Raw genomic sequence first — 22,888 nt, 5'->3', positions numbered from 1 at the left:
TAAGGATAAATGTGAAGAAAACCAAGACAATGGTGATAAGCAGGGACCCCAACCCTGGAGGTGAAAATTGAAGTAAATGGACAGTCCTAGAACAAGTGAAAAGATTCACATACCTTGGGCAGCTTATCACAGATAATGGGAGATCTGACAGAGATTTGGAGATTCAAAGGAGAATGGAGATAACCAAGACCAGCTTTGTCAGAATGAAGGATTTGTTAACAAAAAAAAACTGACCCTGAATCTTACAAAAAAAGGTGCTCCATTTTGTCATCTATGTTATATGCCTTGGAGACATGGACAACATATAAAGAGACTATTGTATTGGAGATGTGGACATATCTGTAGGGGAAAAAACAGTGAAGACATATGTAGAGTGAAAAAGTACATGCTAGGGGAAACTGAACTGTAAGCTCAGTATGATCGTGACACATAGTTGGAGGCATTAAAAGAGTTGAGACCTGATCAGTTTAAGGGTCGAGAGCTGCTTAGTTTAGCAGAGTTTTAACGAACCCTTTGTCTTGTCTTTTTAACCCATGATAAGCAGAATGTCATGAGCTGAAAGAAAAACAGGCCACTTGGAACAATGTATGTACTGACATATAGGCACTATTGCAATAATGCAATGAAGTGAACGGTGATCATCGAGCAGGATCTCTCGAGCTGCATCCCCTGTAAGCATACTTGTATTAGATAAACCTTTGCTTGTTTGTACCCTCAGCCATCTGTCTTTTGATACTCCACAACAATTGGTGTAGTCGGCAGGATCCCCACGAGTGGCCGGGGGACCAGACGATCACACGCACCAAGCGCGAGTACCTTTTATTCACCACCCATTGGTAGGGTGTTCGTCTGGCGGCCGAATGAACGGACCACTGAGATCGAGCTTGGGAGCGGCAGGGTAAAAGAAGACAAAAGGAATAGCACACGGAGCCAGGAGCCACCAGGGTAGATCAGAACGGTTGCGTGACAGGCAGGTCAGAATCACCAAAGGGCAGGGCCAGAGGCGAAGAACAGGCATAAGAATAAGGGTGAGAAACTTGAGGTAGTGCTTCGCGGAAACATCGGGACATGTCACAAGATGATACCTTCAATTGGGGACCCGAAGGGTCTAACTAAATTCTTGGTTGACATAAATAAGAAATTGATTGATAGACGAGAAAAAAGGATTGGAACCCCTGAGGATCCACCAGAAAAGCAAAAGATCTAGTGGGATGCCCAGCAAAAGCGACAAGGAAGAGAAGAGAATGATTCTAATCAGTAGCTACTTAGGACTGAGTAAACGGGAACATACCGACAAAGGAACTAAGGTCGGTGCTATACAGGCACCCGGACCATGGTTCACATCAGACAGAAACGAAATTGACTGGAATAGTTTGGACAAGGAAGCCACGCGGTATGACGATGGGTGGAACCCACCCCCTCTGTATAAACGGCAGAGTCCCATTGCCCCGCCAGTGGAGGGAAAGACTGTGCCAATAGCAATAGCCCCCATAGTACAGGAACATGCGGACCGGATGAGGCCGGTAGCATATTTCTCAACGGAACAATCACTAATAGTTTCCGGAATGCCACAATGTGTAGCAGCTACTGACTGCGCTACATGGGCAGTCTGAGCCACTGAGCCCATTGTAATGACAGGAGAGATCGTATTGCATACAAGACGCGGCATAATAGAACTGCTAAACACTGGGAAGGTGAAGACAGTCTCTGACAGTAGGCGGGCCACCTACAAAGTGGTATTATTACCAAGAGACAAGTTAGTACAGATAATTCAGGATATAGATAGTAACCCCGCTAAAGGGATCATAGATAGTGGGGAAGTGTATGGATGGCACAGCCGCCGAAGATCCTAGTGGGATGCTGGAGAAGCCCTTGGACGAGGTAGACCTCACCCTATTCGTGGATAGGTCACGTCGGTATGTGGATGGACTTCCCAGAACAGGATGGGCTGTGGTAGATATGAAAAGGGATGTCCTAACAAAAGGAAGTCTCGCCGGAGGATTATCTGCTCAGGTAGCAGAATGGACAGCCCTCACCAAAGCCTTGAAGATATATACTAATAGTCGATATGCTTTTAGGATAGTCCATGATTACACCATGGCATGGAATAGAAGGGGTATATAATCTCCGGTGGGGAATATATACGAGGAAGTGGTCAATTAGTTAAGGCAGGCCAGATGAGCTGCAGTAGCAAAGGTTAAGGCACATAAAAAGATACAGGATAATGTACAGAAGGACAACACTATAGAAGATCAAGCAGCAAAATCCACTGCTGCAGAAAGTGAGCAACTAATTGAGGTGGCAGCATGCAAGGTAAAAGCAGAGGAAATGAGTGCAAGGACAGTACAGGCAAAAGGTAGGCCAGAGGAGAACAACTGGAACAAAGCAGGTGCAGTCAAAGGAAAGGACAGCATATGGCAGACGGATGGGCAAGTATCACAGAAACCAGCACTCGGGGTGCAAAACTATGCTAGGACACCTTGAGAGCCTGGTGGTAGCCAGGCATGCAATGAGATGTTGCAAAAACACTGCCAGAGGTGTATTGTGTTGAGTGCGCCCTGTATAAACAAAGGGAAAGCTGTAAAAAGATAAAATTAGCCCACCAGCCAAGCCCACAAGGTCCTGGGAACACCTCCAGGTGGACTTTATAGGGCCACTGCCTTGTAGTAAACGCAAGAATTAGCAGTGATAGATCACGGCACAAGATGGTTTGAGGCTTTTGCGACTAAGGATTGCTAAGGAAATAATACTTAGGTGAGGTGTACCCTTGCAAATAGACTGGGGCCAGGGAACACATTTCACAGGAAATTAACAGATTATGGAACAGTGTGTGTTGGCACAGAGGCACTGTTGCAATGGTGCATAAATGTGAAGTGAATGGTGATCGGTGAGCAGTCTCTCTCTGTCGAGGAGATCGAACAAGCTGTATCCCTTCTATACATACTTGCACTGAACAAACTTTTGCTCGTTTGTACCCTCAGCCATCTCTGTGGCAAGTGTCTTTTGATACTCAAAATATCTGAGGATGTTCTGCATTTTAGACAGACTAAATGAGGAAATGCTGCAAATGGCTGCAGAAAAGAGGAAATTAGGGTATAACATCAAAAATACAATACTTCAGTCATATTATTAGAGCAGAAGGTAGACAGACAATTATTGGAAGGAAAGATCAATGGAAAACATGAGGGAAGCAGAAGAAAATGGATAGCAGATATAATGGACTGGATGCAGTTGACCTATGCAGAATATGTAAGGACAGCACAGGACAGAGAGGCAGAGATTCAGGAGTCAACCTTCTGGGAAGATGACACCAACGACCATGGTCTGACCTACATGCGACTCCACACCCACAGCAACGTGGCTGACTCTTAACTGCCCTCTGAAATGGCCTAGCAAGCCACTCAGTTGTCAAGGGCAAATTGGGTGGAGAACAAATGCTAGCCTTGCCAGTGATGCCCACATCACATGAAATAAAAAAAGATGCACTGCAGCAACTTGCCAAGACTCCTTCTACAGCACCTTCCAAACTTTGGCCTCTACCAAGAACAAGGGCAGCAGACACATGAGAACACACTATCTGCAAAATCCACTCCAAGTCATACATCATGCTGCCTCAGAACTATATCACCACTCCTTCACAATCACGGTCAAAATTCCTGAAACTCCCTCCCCATGGTACTATGGGTGTACCTACACCACATGGACTGCAGCAGTTCACCACCACCTTCAAGGGCAATTAGGGATGAACAATAAATGCTGAACTTGCCAGTGAGACTCATCCCACTAATGAATAAGAGAAAAAACAAAAAACTCGATACAACCCTTTTGCAGTTTACTACACTCACTACAAACAGTACAAAAAACAAACATTACAAAATGCAAGCCAACAATAGGTAGAGTCTTGAGAAGGGTTTTCTCAAAATGCTGCAAGGAGGGTGATTGTGGGTTCTACATTTAGAACAAATCTCACTTTCCAAATTTTTACTTTTATAATTATGTAAACACACACACACACACAATTGATTTATCTATACAAAGTAGTTAGACTCTTGCATTGCTGTTGTAATATGGGTAGATCTGCTTAAATGTAGAAGTTGCTCCTCCACATATACTGGATGAGAGCACCCGCCAAACCATGAGTATGAACCTACATTCCTTTATTGTGCGAAACCCTTGTAAACGGGTGCGAATTTTCCTTTTTTTTTTTTAAAAAGGGTCCCAAGACAAGCCAAATTGCTTTGTGTTTTACTATGAATCCATTAGACTTTGAGAGAAATAGCTAAAGTTAGTTCTTCCACCCCTCCTTCCAGCAGTGTCAAATCGAAATCAGTAACGTTCTTGACAGATACCAATACTTGCAATGGTTTTGAGATACCTATAACTAATAAAGTGCTGCAAGCATACAAATCTTGGTGCAACAGATTGACAGTCAGCTACCAAAAAATGCAAGATCTTTATTTTAGAATATTTAAGAATTTACCTTTTTCTTGACAGTAACTTTCTGCCGAATGCCAGCATCAAAGCATACAAATCTTGTGTATTCAATTTTAAAAATAGACCAGTTCTATATAAAATGTGCAGGAACCATAATTTGTAATTAGACTTAAATAAATTGCATACACAAGGGATTGTCACCTTAAAATATTAAATGAAATTTTCTCTTTTGAATACATTGTTGGATAATTTTCCCTGAGTAACTATACCAATCCAGAGGTCATATATCAATAGATTCATTCATAGCTTAATAATGAAGCATTGCTGAGCTCTGGTCCAGGTAATAGTCAACAAAAATGACCACAGCATCAAACTAAGCTGAACCATAAAGAGCGGTATTTATAGGTGAGCTGAATCTCCAAGTCGTTCGTTCATTTCCTCAGTCGAAGGATGTTCATGAAGCTCAGCATCTTTAAATTTAGAAGAGAAGCTAAGCAGAAGATGCAATTTTGCAAGTCCCATGACATAATTGTAGAAGTGCAGTGGTCCACAAACCAGGATTGAAGCAGTATCCAAAAAGAGTTTGTGAAACCTTCACCACCATATTGCTTTAAGCTTTTTTTTTTTGAAAAAAAAAGACAAGAATTAATTGAGAAAGTAAAAAGGTAGCATAAAGAAGCATGTTGGGGGATTGAAATACACACTACAAAAAAGTGAAAATAAATTACTTCAATATCCCCAACTAACATCATCTTTTCGGAGAGTAGTTTGTAGAGTCTGCATGTCTCTTAATAAGCAAAGGCTTCCCTTGCTTTTAGTTCCTGGTCGCACTTTAATTGAGGAACTATCCTTTCCTCTAGTTGTTACAGTTGCGACTTGCACTTTGTTGGCACTATTAAGAGTCTTTTTCTGACTTGACCCTCCACTGGCAGAATGCTTTTTCCTCATTGTTTCCTCGAATTTTTTGAGCTTAAAAAGAGAATTAAAGCACAAGATTATCAACTGTGGAACAAAAAAGGCAACAAACATTGTTCACTTCTGATCTTTTACAGGGAGGAGTGTAATCAGGAACCATATTTGCTAACCTATTCCTAATAGGTTTCCTATTGCATGGATGGATATGTATATCTATTGGGATGGGGAAAAAAAATCCCAGTAAATACAAAACAATTTAATGACTGTTCATTGTTAAATTTATAGAACACAAAACCGTAGATAACATTCCAAATCATGACTGGGTTGATAACTCAGTCTATACAGCCAACTGTGTAACAGCCCCGACAAACAAATTTTTCTGCAGCACCTGTGGAAGAGCCGGCCACTCCAGGCGCTGCTCCACACACCACTGACCACCTCCAGGCGCTTACCCATTGTCTCTCGAGATAAGGAGGCCAAAGAAGTGGTCTACACAGAGATAATAATGGGATTGCATTTCTCATTATTTATAAACAGAGATCACACATGTTAAGGGACAATCTTAGTGGAAGCCAATCTAACACAAATTAGAGAAGTTTAAGTCACTATAGAATTAATTGCTCCATTACACCATCTGTTCTCCATTACTGCTCAAGGAAGTAATATACCATGCAACACATGCTTTTATTAAATGGACATGTCTTTTGTTCTGCAGTTAACACAACTCAAGGCAATTCAATCCTGGAAAATACATGGCAGTGTAGCAAATATGTTTTGCAAATAATGTGTTTTGGATAGGAGGAAAAAGAAAATTTGGAAACTAGGACCATCAATAAATCACTGCATTTTAAAGATGCCAGTTTTTTTCTGAGTAACTATTCTATCTTAAACAAGCAACATCTATATCTTCAGTTTTCTCCCTGGTCTTTGAAAGCGGAAACTGCCCAAGAATACAGCATGCATTATCTGCAAGGAAAGTGCTTCCTTCCTTCCTCCACCCCCCCCCGCAATTTCCATCCTCAGCAGAAAGCATTTGACCATCGTAAGCCTCCTCTCCATTACAACATGGGCATCATATGCTGCAACACACTGCTCCAAAGAGCAATGGGATAAGTATCTGAAGGTGAAGGTCCCTCCACAGTGGGCTGCTATCATACTTAATGAACAATTACCAGATGGAGGTTAGGCACTCTTTCCCCTCACCTCCATGAAGATATATTGGTAATGGGGCCCATTCACTTGCGACAAAGTTAAAATAAACTTGAATTCCAAAGAAAAATTCTATTACTGGAGAGCAAGGAGGGGAAAAACAGATTAAATCGCAGTTCAGTCAAGCAGTCTGCAGAACCTCAGAGGCGCACAGATTACTAAGTTTGCAAGGGTTACAGATGAAGCAGCTCCCAGTTGCATAAGAATGGTCAATTATACAACTGGGAATGGACTCAGTTTTAGGCAGGTCTTGCTGGAATATGGTTTCTTGGGCACCAACAGACCTCAGGATCCTTAACCAGCTAATCATTTCTCAAGTACGAGGCAGGATATTAACTGTATTCACCATGGAGGGAATCACAGCTCAGTGCAATCTGGTCATAATGCACAAATCGCTTTCAAGAGGAATTAACAGGCTAGGAATCAGTGGGAGCCCTGGCTCTTTTTTGCAATCCCCATAGTTAGAGCCATTTGTAGCACTTCAGTTACCAAGCTGAAATTACCTAAATTGGCAGAGCCCAAGTATCAAACCAGAGGTCACAGAGTTAGAGTTATACAGCACAGAAACAGGCCCTTTGGCCCATCATGTCTGTGCCAGCCACCAAGCACCAACTACTCTAATCCCATTTTCCAGCACTTGGCCCCTTGTATGCTATGGCGTTTCAAGTGCTCATCTAAATACTTCTTAAATGTTGAGGGTTTCTGCCTCTACCACCCCTTCAGACAGTATGTTCCAGATTCCAACCACACTCTGGGTGACAAAATGTTCCTCAAATCCCCTCTAAACCTCCTGCCCTTTACCTTAAAAAAGGTATACCCCCTGGTTATTGACCCCTTTGCTAAGATAAAAAGTTTCTTCCTATCTAACCTATCAATGCCCCTCAATTTTGTATACCTCAATCATGTCCCCCCCTCAGCTTTCTCTGCTCTAAGGAAAACAACCCTAGCCCATTCAGTCTCTCTTCATAGCTGAAATGCTCCAGCCCAGGAAACACCCTGGTGAATCTCCTCTGCACCCTCTCCAGTGCAATCACATCCTTCCTATAGTGTGGCGCCCAGAATTATAGACAGTACTCCATGTGTGACCTAACTAGCGTTTTATACAGCTCCATCATAACCTCCCTGCTCTTATATTCTAAGCCTCGGTTAATAAAGGCAAGTATCCCATATGCCTTCCTAACCACCTTATCTACCTGTGCTGACCCTCTGTACATCCTAGGGTCCTACATTCCTTGTATATTCCCTTACCTTGTTAGTCCTCCCAAAATGCATCACCTCTCACTTCTCAGGATTAAATTCCATTTGCCACTGTACTGCCCATCTTACCAGCCCATCTATAGCATCCTGTAATATAAGGCTTTCCTCCTCACTATTTGTGACACTAATCTTTGTGACATCTGCAAACTTGCTGATCATACCTCCTATATTCACATCTAAATCATTAATGTACACTACAAACAGCAAGGGTCCCAACACCGATACTTGTGGTACACCACTGGTCACAGGCTTCCACTCGCAAAAGCAACCCTCGACCATCACTCTCTGCCTCCTGCCAAATTGCCCTGTATCCCTTGGGCTCTTACCTTCTTAACCAATCTCCCATGCGGGACCTTATCAAAAGCCTTAGTGAAGTCCATGTAGACTACATAACTGCTTTACTCTCATCTACACATCTAGGTCACCTCCTCGAAAAATTCAATCAAGTTAGAGACCATCTCCCCCTCACAAAGCCATTGCTGCCTATCTGATTAATCCCTGCCTCTCCAAGTAGGGATTAATCCTGTCCCTCAAAATTTTTCCCATTAGTTTCTCTCCCACTGATGTTCGACTCACCGGCCTGTAATTACCTGGCTTATGCCTGCCATCCTTCTTGAATAAAAACGGTACTACTTTCGCTGTCTTCCAATCCTCTGGTACCTCTCCTGTGGCCAGAGAGGATTTGAAAATTTGTGTCAGAGCCCCTGCTATCTCCTCCCTTGCCTCACATAGCCTGGGATACATCTCATCTGGGCTTGGGGATTTATCCACTTTTAAGCCTACTAAAACAGCTAATACTTCCTCCCTTTCAATGCCAATATGTTCAAGTACATCACAAACCCCCTCACTGATCCCTACATCGTCCTTCTCCTTCGCGAAGGCAGATGAAAAGTAATCATTTAAAACCTCATCCATGTCCTCTGGCTCCACACACAGATTGCCACTTTGGTCCTGAATGGGCCCTACTCTTTCCCTGGTTATCCTCCTGCCCTTAATACACTTATAAAATGCCTTAGGATTTCCTAGTAAGAGTTCTTGCATTAAAATAGATGCAATTCAGCCTTGCATTTTTCACTTGTGCCTTAACAGGTCTATATTTGCTCTGCCTTCCAGACTGACTCAGTTTCTCTTCTATATTTGACTGTGCATCACCCACTACTGTACCTCACCTCCACTCTGTATCCCAATCCCCCTGCCAAATTAGTTTAACACCCCCCACCCCAACAGCACTAGCAAACCTCCCAGCAAGGATGCTGATCCTGTTCCATTTCGGTGCAACCTGTCCACCTTGTGCAGGTCCCACCTTTGCCAGAAACAGACCCAGTGATCCAGGAAACTAAAGCCCTCCCTCCTGCACCATCTCAGCCACGTATTCATCTGCTCTATCCTCCTATTCCTATACTCACTAGCACGTGGCACCAGGAGTAATCCAGAGATTACAACCTTTGAGGTCCTGCTTTTTAACCTGCTACCTAGCTCCCTAAATTCTTGTTGCAGGACCTCATCCCTCTTTCTACCTATGTCGTTGGTGCCAATGTGTACCACAACCTCTGACTGTTCACCCTCCCCCTTCAGAATATCCTGCAGCCTCAGTGACATCCTTGACCCTAGCACCAAGGAGGCAACATACCATCCTGGAGTCACATTTGCAGACACAGAAAGGCCTATCTGTACCCCTTACGATAGAATCCTCTATCACTATAGCTCTTCCACTTTTTCCTCCCCTCTTGTGCAGCTGAGCCACCCATGGTGCCACAGATTTGGCTCTTGCTGCATTCCCGAGAAGCTATTGCCAACAGTATTTAGATTTTTAGATTTAGCGATACAGCACTGAAACAGGCCCTTCAGCCCACCGAGTCTGTGCCGACCATTAACCACCCATATTATACTAATCCTACACTAATCCCATATTCCTACCACATCCCCACCTGTCCCTATATTCCCCTACCACCTACCTATACTAGGTGCAATTTATAATGGCCAATTTACCTATCAACCTGCAAATCTTTTGGCTGTGGGAGGAAACCGGAGCACCCGGAGGAAACCCACGCAGACACTGAGAACTTGCAAACTCCACACAGGCAGTACCCAGAATTGAACCCGGGTTGCTGCAGCTATGAGGCTGCGGTGCTAACCACTGACCACTGTATTCAAAGCAGAAAATCTGTTAGAAAGGGAGATGGACGCAGGGGACTCCTGCACTAGCTACCTAGTGGTCACCCATTCCCTTTCTACCAGAGTAGCCTTTACCTGCGGTGTGACCGCCTCCCTGTACGTGCTATTCACGATGACCTCAGCCTTGCGGATGCTCCACAGTGATTCCAGCCGCCACTCCAGATTCGAAACGTGGATTTAGAGTAGCTGCAGCTGGAGACACTTAGTGTCCAGGGCGAACACGTGTGCAGTAAGTGTCCCTAACTTCCACATTGCACAGGAGAAGCATTCCATGTTGCCGACCTGCCATGACTTACCCTTAATTCATTCCCTTAAAGTAGCCAAAAATTAGATTTACATTAGGGACCTTGATTCCCTTAAAAAAAAAACACTACCTACTATATTTAAAATAAAAACTGTAGACCTTTCCCTTTACTTTGTTACGAACCCAGCTCTTTAGAGTTATTCCCTAACAGCAGATACTCAACCAATCTCCTTGCAGCTTTCCAGTGACATCACTGCTCAGTTTTCAAAAACAGATCCTGTTTTTTGATGTAGTAGTTGTGCACTAAGTGGCACCTTTATCCACTGGGTCATCTCAAGGATTGAACTACTGTAGAGAATTTTTTTTATCCTTACCGATGCCTGATGTCTGCGGACTTTAGCGATCTGATCCCCTTTTGCTTCCATTCTTTTCACCAGTGATTCCAACTCTCGTTCCAAGTCTTCTCTCATTGAATTTGTATTTGCTTCATGAATTTGTTTGACCAACTCTTGGTGCTCACTAGATAAAATACATAATATGGAGTGTATTATTTGCAAAGAAAGTAGGAATTTAATTTTTTTTAATGTAGGAGGACTTGGTGCTGTTCCTTTCCTTGGGTACAGGGCACAGTTCAACAAGGAAAGCACAAGGGGGTAAGAAAAGGCAAAATAAAGGAGAGACAGCAAAACTCAGCAGAGAATTGAGATATAGACTACTCTCCCAGTGAAAGTCTGTCTGCACCCCTAGCCAGATCTTTCCCATTTCCCATGCTGATTGCCTGCATCCCTGGCTGATGCACTTCATTGCCTGAAGGCACAATAGAGGCGACAGACATGAGGGGAATGGAAAAAAAATAGATATAACCAAAAGCAAAAGGGCTCCTCGATGTGTACTTGCAGCTCATTCTTTGCTAGATCAACTGACCAGTCATTGGTTTTCAGCCACCTGATCCTTTTTATTCTGCTTTCAGCCAGCCTTCAGGTAATGCCAAGTGCACCCTACATCCAAATGAGATCCTAAAAGGTGAGCCTGTGAATCCTTACCAAAAGCAAGTTTTAAGTATGAAAAACACAATGCTATGTTTGCTGATTGTATTTAACTCCTGTAGCAGCGTATTCAACTAGTGAACTTTACGTTTTCAGACTGAGACCCAGATTGCTGGCTGGTACAAATCAGAGGCAAGTCAGGGCACACTCATTGTCCAGCATCTACCAATCCCAATTTAGTCATATTCCTGTCCATACTTTAATTTTCCCCAAGATCCTAGGGCCCCATTTTCATGGATCCTGAATCCCAGTGTCCCTTTCACAAGGTTTTGTCACCCTGGAACCTGCTCCCTAGTATTATCAGACAGAGCTTTCCCACCCCATCTCCCCTCACCAGAACTCTTCATGCCAAGAGCTCCTGCCATTCCCAAATTAATGAAACTCCACTCCCTTTTTCAAAAATCACAAAAACATTATTGGATCATGCATTTCATTGCTGTTTATGGGGTCTTGCTCTGGTGTGACCACAGCTCATTGTCCCAAAACACTTGATAGACATTGAGGTTGTGAAATGACTTTGAGAAGCCCATGTAGACAACATTAAGTAAATCCCTAATCACTATGCCAGAAAGTTCCTCACAAAATTCAACTAGAATAGACGTACACCAAAATAATCTACTCTTCATTTCTATAACAGATTTCCCACATTGATTTATTACATAGCTGCATGCGCAATGTGTATATCTGCAAACTGTATTAGCTAATAATTTCAATGGACAATTAACATGATATGCAGAGGAAGGGTATACTTACAAGCTCATTTGTCCAAACTCATCTTGTAACATCAACAGTAGTTCAGACAGTACCTCATGGGAAGTGGAAGAAATGGTAGATCCAGAAGAACTTTCAGGTATTGTATTGGATGCTCTTGAGATTTTGTTCCTGACCATTGGCTGGTCACTGACCACTCGGTCATTGCACAAGATCTTGTTGTGTTGCTTCAACAGATGCAAGACATGCTGAACATTAGCACGAACTGAATGGCTTGGACTAGCAGACTGAAAGACATAAAAAAAAGCCATTAGGAAAATGGACGTGAAAACAAAATGTTAAGTTTAATGAAAACAAAATTTATGGGCAAAAGTAGGAAGCAAATTTTAAACTTTCATAATGCAAGCTTCTTTACATGGCAACAATGGCTAGTAACTGGTGCATTTACAAGCATCCTCAAATTTTAGAATATTTCTACATTTCATCAATTAAAAAATTCGAAATATGACCTTTCTTGCTGATCTATTATCTCTAATCAATAATTTCACAGATCGTTTGGAATGGCCAACTGGCAAGGATTATCCTACCAGTCCAGATTTTCAGACTCAGGTAGTAGATATTGTGCTAGATCTCAACAAAGCTATCTGAAAATACCAAGGGCAAACCCAAGTTTTAATTTGTGCAAGGCAAGGTTCAACTTGACCAAATACCAATATTGCAACACCACCCAAAATTCTGCTACGGCTATATTTGAATTTTAAAAAAAATTCTCAGGGCGAGTGTGATGCTGGCAAGACCTCATGTATTGCCTACCTTCAGTCAGCCTAAACTTGCTAGGCACCCTCAGATGCCACAGTGGGGAACCAGTTATGTGCAGGCCAGAGAGGGTAGGGTAGCAAGTACCCTTCCCCAAGGACACTAGTGAATCAGTTATGAGAGATAATCTGGCTTTCATGGCCATGTTTTTCTGGTGCTAACCCATAACTTACCAGATTTCTAGCATTCAGTTTCACTACTTGTCATGTTTTGGACTTAACCTCTGGTCCAGCACCATAATCACATTACCATACTCTCAATATGAATGCACTCTACCCTCCACATCCTTCAGAAAAGGTTTATCATTTCTGGAGTAATCATGCAGCAAAAAAGTCCTACAGTTTTCAAGATGAAAAATGGCACTAGTGGCAACAGGAAATGAATGAAGTCTAGTAAAAAAAGTATTAAAAATTTCAACCATTAAACTTTCTCGATGGCTGTAAGAGTTCACTGCACCTCCTTAGCTGGAAATCAACCTAGGAAGTTCTCAAGCTAAGCAGCCAACAGTAACAGACACATTGGAAACCATGCATAGAGGACCTGGACGAAAACAAAAAAAATCAATAGAAACACACCAGAATGACAAGAAATAAATGCAACAATGTAGCATATAGACACAGATGCAAAATTGATGCAACTGGTACTCACTTTTCCTGCAACAAATGGTATATCACCCAGGTTAAATCGATAGTGAGGTTGTGCATATGAATGGTTTGTACAAGATTTCTAAAAAAAAATGTAAAAGAAAATCAGGTTAGAGACATTCACAATTGCATTCTGTTCAACAGCTTTCTCCTGAACTCCCAAGGAGAATCAATTAGCAAACCTTTGCTCTCAAATTATAATGTGTCAAAATCTGGCTGTGTCAGCTATGGATCAGTTGGCAGCACTCACCTGAGTCAGAGGGTTGAGAGAGTTCAAAGTCCCTCTCTATAGGCTGGAGCATTCAATCCAGGCTGACACTTTAGTGTGGTACAGGGTGCTGCATTGTCAGAGGTCTCATCTTTCAGGTGAGATGTTAGAGGTCCAGTCTGTCCCCTCAGGTGGACACAAAAGATCCCACAGCACTATTTTAAAAAAAGAGTAGGGGAGTTGTGTGTCCTGGCCAATTTTATATCGGAGCCAATTTCAGTAAAACTGATTATCTACTCAATCACTTGGCTGTGCACAAATTGGCTGCTGCATTTCCTACATTCTTTGAAGTAACAGAGGTTTGATGCGGGCAGTGCAGTTGGTGTGTATGGACTTTCAAATGGCTTTTGGTAAAAGTGCCACAAAAAAAAAAATGAAGCCCATGTGATTAAAGGGTTCGTGGCTGCATGGATACACAAGTGGGCAAGGGACAGAAAATACAGTAGCAGTGAACAGTTGTTTTTCCAAAATAGAAGGAAACGTGCAGCAGTCTCCCCTAAGAGCTGGTGTTGGGATGACTTAGACTTGGGTATACAGGGCATAATTTCAAAGTTTGCAGATGACTAAACTCAAATTGTAAACACGGAGGACGACAGAATAGGCTTCAGGCGAGCACAGACTGAAGTGGGCAGATGAAATTTAATACAGAGAAATGTATGAAAATGAGCAGAGATATAAACTAAATGGTACAATTTTAAGAAGGTAGTGCAGGAAAAGAGACACCTCGGTTGTACTCTCTCAAATCTTTGACGGCAGTAGTACAAGTTGAGGAAATTGTTAAAGGCATATGAAGCATTGGCTTTATAAACAGAAGCAGAGTACAAAAGAAAGGACGCTATGGTAGACAGACTAGAGAAAGTCAGGTTATTCTTCTAGCAGCAGAGAAGTTTAAGGGGAGATTTCATAGGTGTTCAAAACTAAAGAGTTTTGGTAGAGTAAATAAGGAGAAACTGTTTCCAGTAGCAATATGGTCAGTAACCAGAGGACATAGACTTACTGTAGCAAGCTAAACAACTAAGAGGGGATGAGGAAATTCTCCCCCCTGCCAGTTATGATGATCTGGAATGCAATGCCCGAAAAGGGTTGTGGAAGCAAATTCAGTATTAACTTTGAAAAGAGAACTGGATAAATAACTATATATAACATTAGTAAGGCCACAACTTGGAGTAGTGTGCACAGTTCTTGTCACCTCATTACAGAAAGGATGTAATTGCACTAGAGAGGGTACAAAAGAGAGATTTACGAGGATATTGCCAGGATGGGGAAAATTGTAGCTATGAGGAAAGATCAGATAGACTGGGATTGTACTCCTTGGAACAGAGGAGGCCGAGGGGAGATTTGATTGAGTTGTACAAAATTGAAGGGCCTGGATAGAGTGGATGGGAAGGGACTTTTTACTTTAGCAGAGGGGGTCAGTGACTCGGAGGCATAGATTTAAAATGTTTGGTAGAAGGATTAGGAGAGATGAGGAAAAGTTTTTTCACCCAGAGGGTGGTGGGGCGCTGGAATTCACTGCCTGAAAAGATGAGGGTTTCTGCCACAGCCTATTTAAAAAAAAAAAGGTGCCTGGATGTGCACCTGAAGTGCTGTAACCTGCAGGGCTCCAGATCAAATGCTGGAAAGTGGGATTAGGCTGGGTGGCTTTTTTTTTTCCCTCCAGCTGGCACAGACACAATGGGCCAAATGGCCTCTTTGTGCTGTAAACATTCTATGATTCTATGATGTGCAGGGTCCTGGGGAAAGAGCAAGGGAGTGGGACTAATTGGATAGCTCTTTCAGAGAGTTAGCACAAACACAATGAGTCAATTCAGCTCCTTCTGTGTTTAACATTCTATGATATTAACAGTGATTACCATTCAAAAGTACTTCAACTGTAATGGGATGCCTGGAAGTTGTGAAAAAACACTATACAAATGCAAGTTCTATTTCTTTACTGGATGGTGCTGACTGAACTGCAATTGCAAGTTTAATTTGTAGCTCCTGATAACCAGCCACATGGAAACATTACAACGTCACAAGATAATATGAGGAAGGCCATTTGGCCCATCTTAATTCATTCAAGAGTCTCTCTTGCTCCCCATCTCCTTCACCTCCAAGATCACTTCCTTTCCAGGCGGAAAAGTCAAAGTCTCTCCAACTCTTAGAATTCTGTATTCAGACATTAGGGATCAGCCTCATGGCTTCTGTGCACTTCTAGACTCTGCACTACCTTGACCTTGTTTGGTGAAACTGGATACAGTATTCAAGGTGCCATCCACCCAGAATATTTTATAGTTTGATCATTACCTCTTCTGACATAGATCCTACTGTTTTACCAATGAAGTTCAACATCCCATCAGCTTTGTTGATTGTTGCTCTGCATTGATCGGATGTATTTGGTGTTGAGTCTACCAAGATCCCTAGGTGTCTCATCTACAACTATTTCAACACGACTGAAGCAAGTGCCAGTTATTTTCCTTTATATGCCAGAGCCTAATGTGCTACATAACTCCAAGTACTTGTTTCATACCCTTCAGCCAGTTTGTTACTCACTCCCAAGGTATGCCCCGAAATCCCACAGACTGAGTTAATAGAATTTTGTTAAAACTGTTTTGGAAATTAGCATATACCAGGTTATAATACTTCACATGGACTTGGGTTGTCATTTGCTCAATGAAGTGGCTAGTCAGACAAGATTTTCCTCTTCTGAATCCATTCTGACTGCTGGTAACAAGTTTAATATTGTTACAGGCGATAGCCAAGTTTGCTCTTTAAATGATGGATTCCATAATTTTAGATTGAACAGAAGCCAGGACCTACATCTATTTTGGCACCCTTTTAAAAAAAAAACAGGCGCCATATGAGCCTGTTTACAACCATTTGCAGTGTCCAATGATTTGCTTGTAATGAGTTAGTGCCTCTCAAATTTCTTCCAACTTTTATCAGCTCAGCATTTTGGGATAAATACCATAAATCCCTGGGGATTTGGTTTTGAGTCCATTTAACCCAAGACTTGTATCTCTTTATGAGAAAGTAATTACGTTTGGAGAGGGCATTTATTCAGAATATTTACTGTTTTATACTTGCCTTCAGTTTCAAATCAGGTTGGATTGTAAATGGTTTTCACCTCTAACTGCTCTCTTGCTATTATAATACTGATTTTCTTTTCACTGTGATGTTTTGCTTCAGCTGCTATGTTTCTTTCTAGGTCTTTCTTTTTATTTAGAGATACAGCACTGAAACAGGCCCTTCGGCCCACTGAGTCTGTGCCGACCAACAACCACCCATTTATACTAACCCTGCAGTAATCCCATATTCCCCATCACTTACCTATACTAGGGGCAATTTACAATGGCCAATCTACCTATCACCTGCAAGTCTTTTGGATGTGGGAGGAAACCGGAGCACCCGGCGAAAGCCCACGCAGACACAGGGAGAACTTGCAAACTCCGCACAGGCAGTACCCAGAATCGAACCCGGGTCCCTGGAGCTGTGAGGCTGCGGTGCTAACCACTGCGCCACTGTGCCGCCCATTTCTTTGCAATTTATTGTACTTTTCCCAGTGAGTCACTTCTCCGATTAAAGTCAGTTTGCATCTTTGATAGCCAGTGTGGTAATGAAATAATTTTAAAACAGTTTAGCCTCAGCTAAATGCCTGGAGGCATTTCTTTGTTTCTCTAATCACCCTTTTAACATGTTTCTGTATTTTCTTATATTCAATCCCAGTGAGGCCCTCCTCCCTACAGGCCCAGTTCTCTATCCAACTTTTAAAACTTAAATGTTAATCCAGTTAGGGTGACATTTGCTTAGTTAGAGCTTGCTGGTTTGGAAATGTTATCCTTCATGCTCAGCATTATACTTTTAATAGATGTTCCACTGATCTTCCGATAAGGATTCTTCCAGTTTATTTGCTCCCTCATTTCATTAAATGCAGTCCTTTAAAAAATTAGGATTTCTAACTGATTATTTTGGTCTTCATTTTGCAGTCCCTGTCCCCCCAAGAGTGCTACAACTGCTATTTCTTGTAAGCGGTGAGTTATTTAAGATCAGATTAAGAAAAGCATTGCCTTGTGACTACCCCAAATCAAGAATCAGTCACATCTACCAACTAACTTTAAACCAAGATGGTGTTGTGAAATGCCATGCCAGAAGCACTTTGAAATCCTTGTAGAACCAGACATTTCTAGTTACGTCTGGTAATGTTAAATCTACCTTGACTGACTGCTTTCTCTTGTTCTTTGCTCTCTTCGTCTTTGAAGACATTGGTGACACAGCTTGCAACAAAATTCTATTTCTTTCCAGGCCAGTCTGCAACTATATAGAAATAAAACTTTGAATAAGTAAATATGACTGCACAGAAGATTTCGACTGTATCAAGTAAGATATTCATAGCTCTAAAATTACCAAATACATTCTTTGGAATATTTAGTTCTTTTTCTTTTAAATGCCAAAAACGATATCATGTACATTGAAGGCAACCTCTTCAGAAGCTCTCCTACATAGCATTCTCTAACCTATTTGAATCAACTTATTTTCTAAATTTGTCATTCCTCTCATTTCCTTAGGTGTTTCTTCCTTCCTCAGCCTGCATACATGATTATATAGTAAACTGCTGAGACACTCCTCACAGAACTAGACAATACTGTTGCCATTAGGATTTCAATAAAGGTTAATGGTAGATGTGAGGTGTTCATACTACATCAACTTGAACTACATGAAACAGTAAGCACATTTATAACTATTGCTCCTTTAAATTTGGGTTGCATCTTAAAGAACATTTTGAGCTGTACATTAGGGTGAAGTGCTGGCAATTACAGATCAGCCACTAATGTTGGCAGCAATTTGAAATAATCATACAAGCAGTACATTAGATCAAGTTTAAAAAAAAATCAAGGACAATCTAAAATCCACCAATTTTAAACCAACTACTTTAAGAGCAGTGTTACAATGCTTGCACAAACCTGTGCAGCTTTATCCTGTACCAGTTTTCGCTGATGTTCTTCCTCTCGTAACTTCTGTTCCAATTCACGAATTTTCTTCTATGTGAAAAACAAAGCAAACTGGCTTTTTATGGCTGATTATTCTAATCATAGGATGGCTTATGTGATCTACAGAGCGACAAACATATTTACTTACAGCTTTGTCTCAGCAACAAGAAAATTAATTCTAGGTGATTCAAAGCATCACTCACTGGCCTGGATTTTCCATTGAGATTAAGGGTGTAGTTATCAGCGCTCACTCTTATGAAGCAAATTGGGTAGCAATCTCTGATATACACATAAGCACAGTTAAATGTGGAAACCAGGAAGTTGCTTGAGAGAGAGTTACCCTGCTCCTCCACAGGCTATGCTGGAACAGTACCTTGCCAAGAGATTCTGCATTGACATTCACATAAGGGCATGAAGTTGCTGTAATAAATTTATTCATTACCCATAAAAAGTAAGGCTAGTGCATTCAGCTAAGTGAATTTTTAAAATTGTGCGATGAGTTACAATTACTGCTAAACTACCTCTGGCACCAAAAATTAATTTTAAAGTGGAGCCTTTTTTAAGAAGTCAATGGAAATTAATATAATTTTCTTCACTTTGTTATCCCCCTCAATTCCACCTTTCTTTCCATCTATTTCACTTACAAAACCAGATTTTATATTGAATTAAAATCTTTTACTTCCTGGTTTAGACTGCACATCTTAGCAGAATTCTTCAATCTGATTAGCTAAAGAACCTTGCTGTTGCTCATCTTGCTCACAACAGACAGCAAACTGAAAGAAAAAGCCTATAATTGCACAAAGATGGGAGGCAGGTCAGAAGATTGGATAGAACATAAAAAGAATGAAAAGATTGATAAGGAAGGTAAAATTAGAGTACGAGAGAAAGCGCGCTAGAAATATAAAGACCGATAGTAAGAGTTTCTATACATATTTTAAAAAGAAAAGCGTTAACCCTATAGAAAGGAAGCCTAGGGAATTAGTAATTGATGAGATGGCAGATAAATTGAACATATATTTTGCTTCGATCTTCACTATTGAGGATACAAGTAATATCGCAGTACTAGCTGTAAGTCAAGAAATGGAAGGGAGGGAGGAACTCAGGAAAATTACAATCACCAGGGAAGTGGTACTGAACAAATTGTTGGAGCTGTGGACTGACAAATCCCAGGTCCTGATGGACTTCATCCTAGGGTCTTAAAAGCAGCTAGTGGATGCATTAGTTTTAATTTTCCAAAATTCCCTAGATTTGGGTAAAGTTCCATTAGATGGGAAATAGAGAACGTAACTCCTTTATTCAAAGAGGGAGGGCGACAGAAACCAGGGAACTACAGGCGAGTTAGCTGAACATCTGTCTTAGGGAAAATGTTAGAAGCTATTATTAAAGATGGTATAGGAGGGCATTTAGAAAAATTCAAGGTAATCAGGCAGTCAACATGGTTTTGTGAAAGGGAAATCATGTTTAACCAATTTATTGGAGTTCTTTGAGGGAGTTACATGTGCTGTGGATAAAGGGGAACCAGTGGATGTGTTGTACTTAGATTTCCAGAAGGCATTTGATAAGGTGCCACATCAAAGGTTATTGCAGAAAATAAAAGCTCATTGTGTAGGGGGCAACATTGGCATGGGTAGAAAATTGGCGAGCTAACAGGAAACAAAGTAGGCATAAATGGGTCATTTTCTGGTTGGCAAAATGAAACAAGTGGTGTGCCACAGGGTTCAGTGTCAGGGCCTCAACCTTTTACAAATTATATAAATGACTTAGATGAAGGGACCGAAGGTATGGTTGCTAAATTTGCTGATACAAAGATAGGTAGAAAAGTAACTTGTGAAGAGGACATAAAGGCGGCTCCAAAGGGATATAGATAGGTTAAGGGAGTGGGAAAAAACCTGGCAAATGGAGTATAATGTGGGAAAGTGGGAAATTGTCCACTTTAGCAGGAAGAACAAAAAAGCATTATCTAAATGGAGAGATTACAGAGCTGAGATGCAGAGGGATCTGGGTGTCCTTGTACATGAATCGCTAAACGTTAGTATGCAGGTACAGCATGTAATTAGGAAAGCTAATAGAATGTTATCTTTTATCACAAGGGGAATTGAATATAAAAGCAAGGAGGTTATAATTCACCTATATAGAGCATTGGTGAGACCACATCTGGAGTAGTGTGTATAGTACTGGTCTCCTTATTTAAAGGAAGGATGTAAATGCATTGGAGGCAGTAGAGAAGGTTTACTAGACTAATACCTGGAATGGGAGGGCTATCTTACAAGGAAAGATTGGAGAAGCTAGGCGTATCCGCTGGAATTTAGAAGAGCAAGAGGCGATTTGATTTGAACGTACAAGATCCTGAGGGGACTTGACAGGGTGGATGTGGAAAAGATGTTTCCCCTTGTGAGAATCTAGAACTAGGGGTCACTGTTTAAAAATAAGGGGTCGCCCATTTAAGACAGATGGAGAAATTTGTTCTGAGGGTCATGAGTCTTTGGAATTCTCTTCCTCAAAAGGCAGTGGAAGCAGAGTCTTTGAATATTTTTAAAGGCAGAGATAGATAGATTCTTGATAAGCAAGGGGGTGGAAGGTTATCAGGGGTAGGTGAAAATGTGGAGTAATCAGTTCAGCCATGAACGTATTGAATAACGGAGCAGGCTCAAAGGGCCAAGTGGCCTACTCCTGTTCCTAATTCACATGTTCTCCTGTACAGCGCGCTGTACTGGATCAAATGCCTGATGACAGCAAGCCGTCAGTCAAAAGCCTGCAAAGTCTGTTGACAACAGTCACAAACACCAAGTGCAATTCCTTCACCACTGACCACAAAATCCAGGTCACTCATGCTGGTGATTCCCTTTTGGCTTTTAAACAGTGATTTAGGAGATAGGAAGCATCATACATTATCATCCACAAAGTTGGGGCTTGCAGTGAAGTTCCAGGAACCATCAACAAGATCGGGGGAGACAAGTGTATTAACTTCAAATTATTGCAGACACTTGAATAATACAGAATTTGATAAACTGTATCTCATTAAATGTACCTCCATGGTAATACAATGGCAAGCAATTGTTACTGCCATGTGCAATATTAGTCATTAAATGTTACTTATTTCCAGTGAAATGAAATAAAGTTTATTCAAAACCCACAAACCTCTGCTGTAGTTTGTGTTGCTGTGAGTCTAACATATTCCCGCTCGATTAGGTCAAGTTTTTCAAGTTTTGATTGTAGATCAGATTGGTCTACAGAACTTTTCTTTTCCACAGATGCCTATATTAGCAAAAAATGCAAATGGAAATTTTCAAGCTAATACAGTATTTACAGAACAAATTGCCACTTCAAAAGTGCAATTTTGTACACTACCCCATTAAAATCTAATAGGAACATAAGAAAAGGAGCAGGCCATTCAGCCCTTCAAGCCTGTTCCGCAAATCAATTGTAACATGGCTGATCTGTATCTCAACTCCATCTACCACCCTGGATTCTGTAACCCTCAATACTCATGCCTCAAAAATCAATTTCAGTTCTGAAATTTTCAATTGACAGCCTCAGCTTTTTTCAGGAAAAGCGTTCCAGTTTTCCACTATACTGTGAAGTAGTGCTTTAATATTACCCCTGAATGGTCTAGCACTAATTTTAAGGTTTCGCCATCTAGTTTTGGACATTCTAGTTAGAGGGAATAGTTCATCTCTATCTGCCCTATCAACTCTTAATATTCTTAAACACCTCAGTTTGATCACCTCTTGATCTTCTATACTCAAAGAAATACAAGCTTCGTCTATGCAAACTGTCCTCATATTTTAACTCTTAGCCGAAGTACCATTCGGCACTGCAGCCCCTCAAAAGGTCACTATTTTCCTGACTTGCAATATTCCAGATGGGTCTAAGCAGAGCTCCATGAAGACTTAATGTAACTTCCACCCATTGTTTTCCAGGTCAGAGTTAAAGGTCAATATTTCATTAGCCTATTTACTATACCTGTCCACTAACATTGTGATTTCCGTACTTGGACCCCTAAATCTCTTCTCATCCACAATTCTTAACTTGATTTTTTTTTTTAAACTTGTATGAATCAAACTAGTTCCTCCTCAATTTTTCTGATACTTTATCCCCATCCTCTGCTGTGAAGACAGATACAAAAGTAGCTATTTAATAAATCTGCCATTTCTTGATTTCCAATTACATCACCGTCATTAAGTGGCCCACATTACTCTCTG

The 22,888-nt window shown here is 41.3% G+C and overlaps 1 protein-coding gene across 5 annotated transcripts in view; it reads right to left on the bottom strand.

Annotated features, from left to right (window-relative positions):
* Positions 1–3,816: 3,816 nt before the first annotated feature.
* LOC137371435 (centrosomal protein of 57 kDa-like) overlaps positions 3,817–22,888 on the bottom strand; it is a 33,546-nt gene continuing 14,474 nt past the window's right edge. For 4 of the 5 annotated variants that reach the window (XM_068034032.1, XM_068034030.1, XM_068034033.1 and 1 more), the window contains exons 5-11: positions 21,825–21,941; positions 18,660–18,737; positions 17,911–18,012; positions 13,456–13,533; positions 12,034–12,278; positions 10,609–10,753; positions 3,817–5,403 (exon numbers count right to left, since the gene is read on the bottom strand). In XM_068034032.1, the coding sequence (XP_067890133.1) occupies positions 5,164–5,403; positions 10,609–10,753; positions 12,034–12,278; positions 13,456–13,533; positions 17,911–18,012; positions 18,660–18,737; positions 21,825–21,941 (1,005 nt within the window). In that variant the 3' untranslated portion in view covers positions 3,817–5,163. The remainder of the gene's footprint in view (positions 5,404–10,608; positions 10,754–12,033; positions 12,279–13,455; positions 13,534–17,910; positions 18,013–18,659; positions 18,738–21,824; positions 21,942–22,888) is intronic. The other variant, XM_068034031.1, reaches the window with a different exon arrangement.

Source organism: Heterodontus francisci, chromosome 6, assembly GCF_036365525.1.
Source record: "Heterodontus francisci isolate sHetFra1 chromosome 6, sHetFra1.hap1, whole genome shotgun sequence".
Classification (NCBI taxonomy): Eukaryota; Metazoa; Chordata; class Chondrichthyes; order Heterodontiformes; family Heterodontidae; genus Heterodontus; species Heterodontus francisci.
The sequence above is the reverse complement of the archived record's forward strand: the minus strand, read 5'-3'. Positions and strand labels throughout refer to the sequence as shown.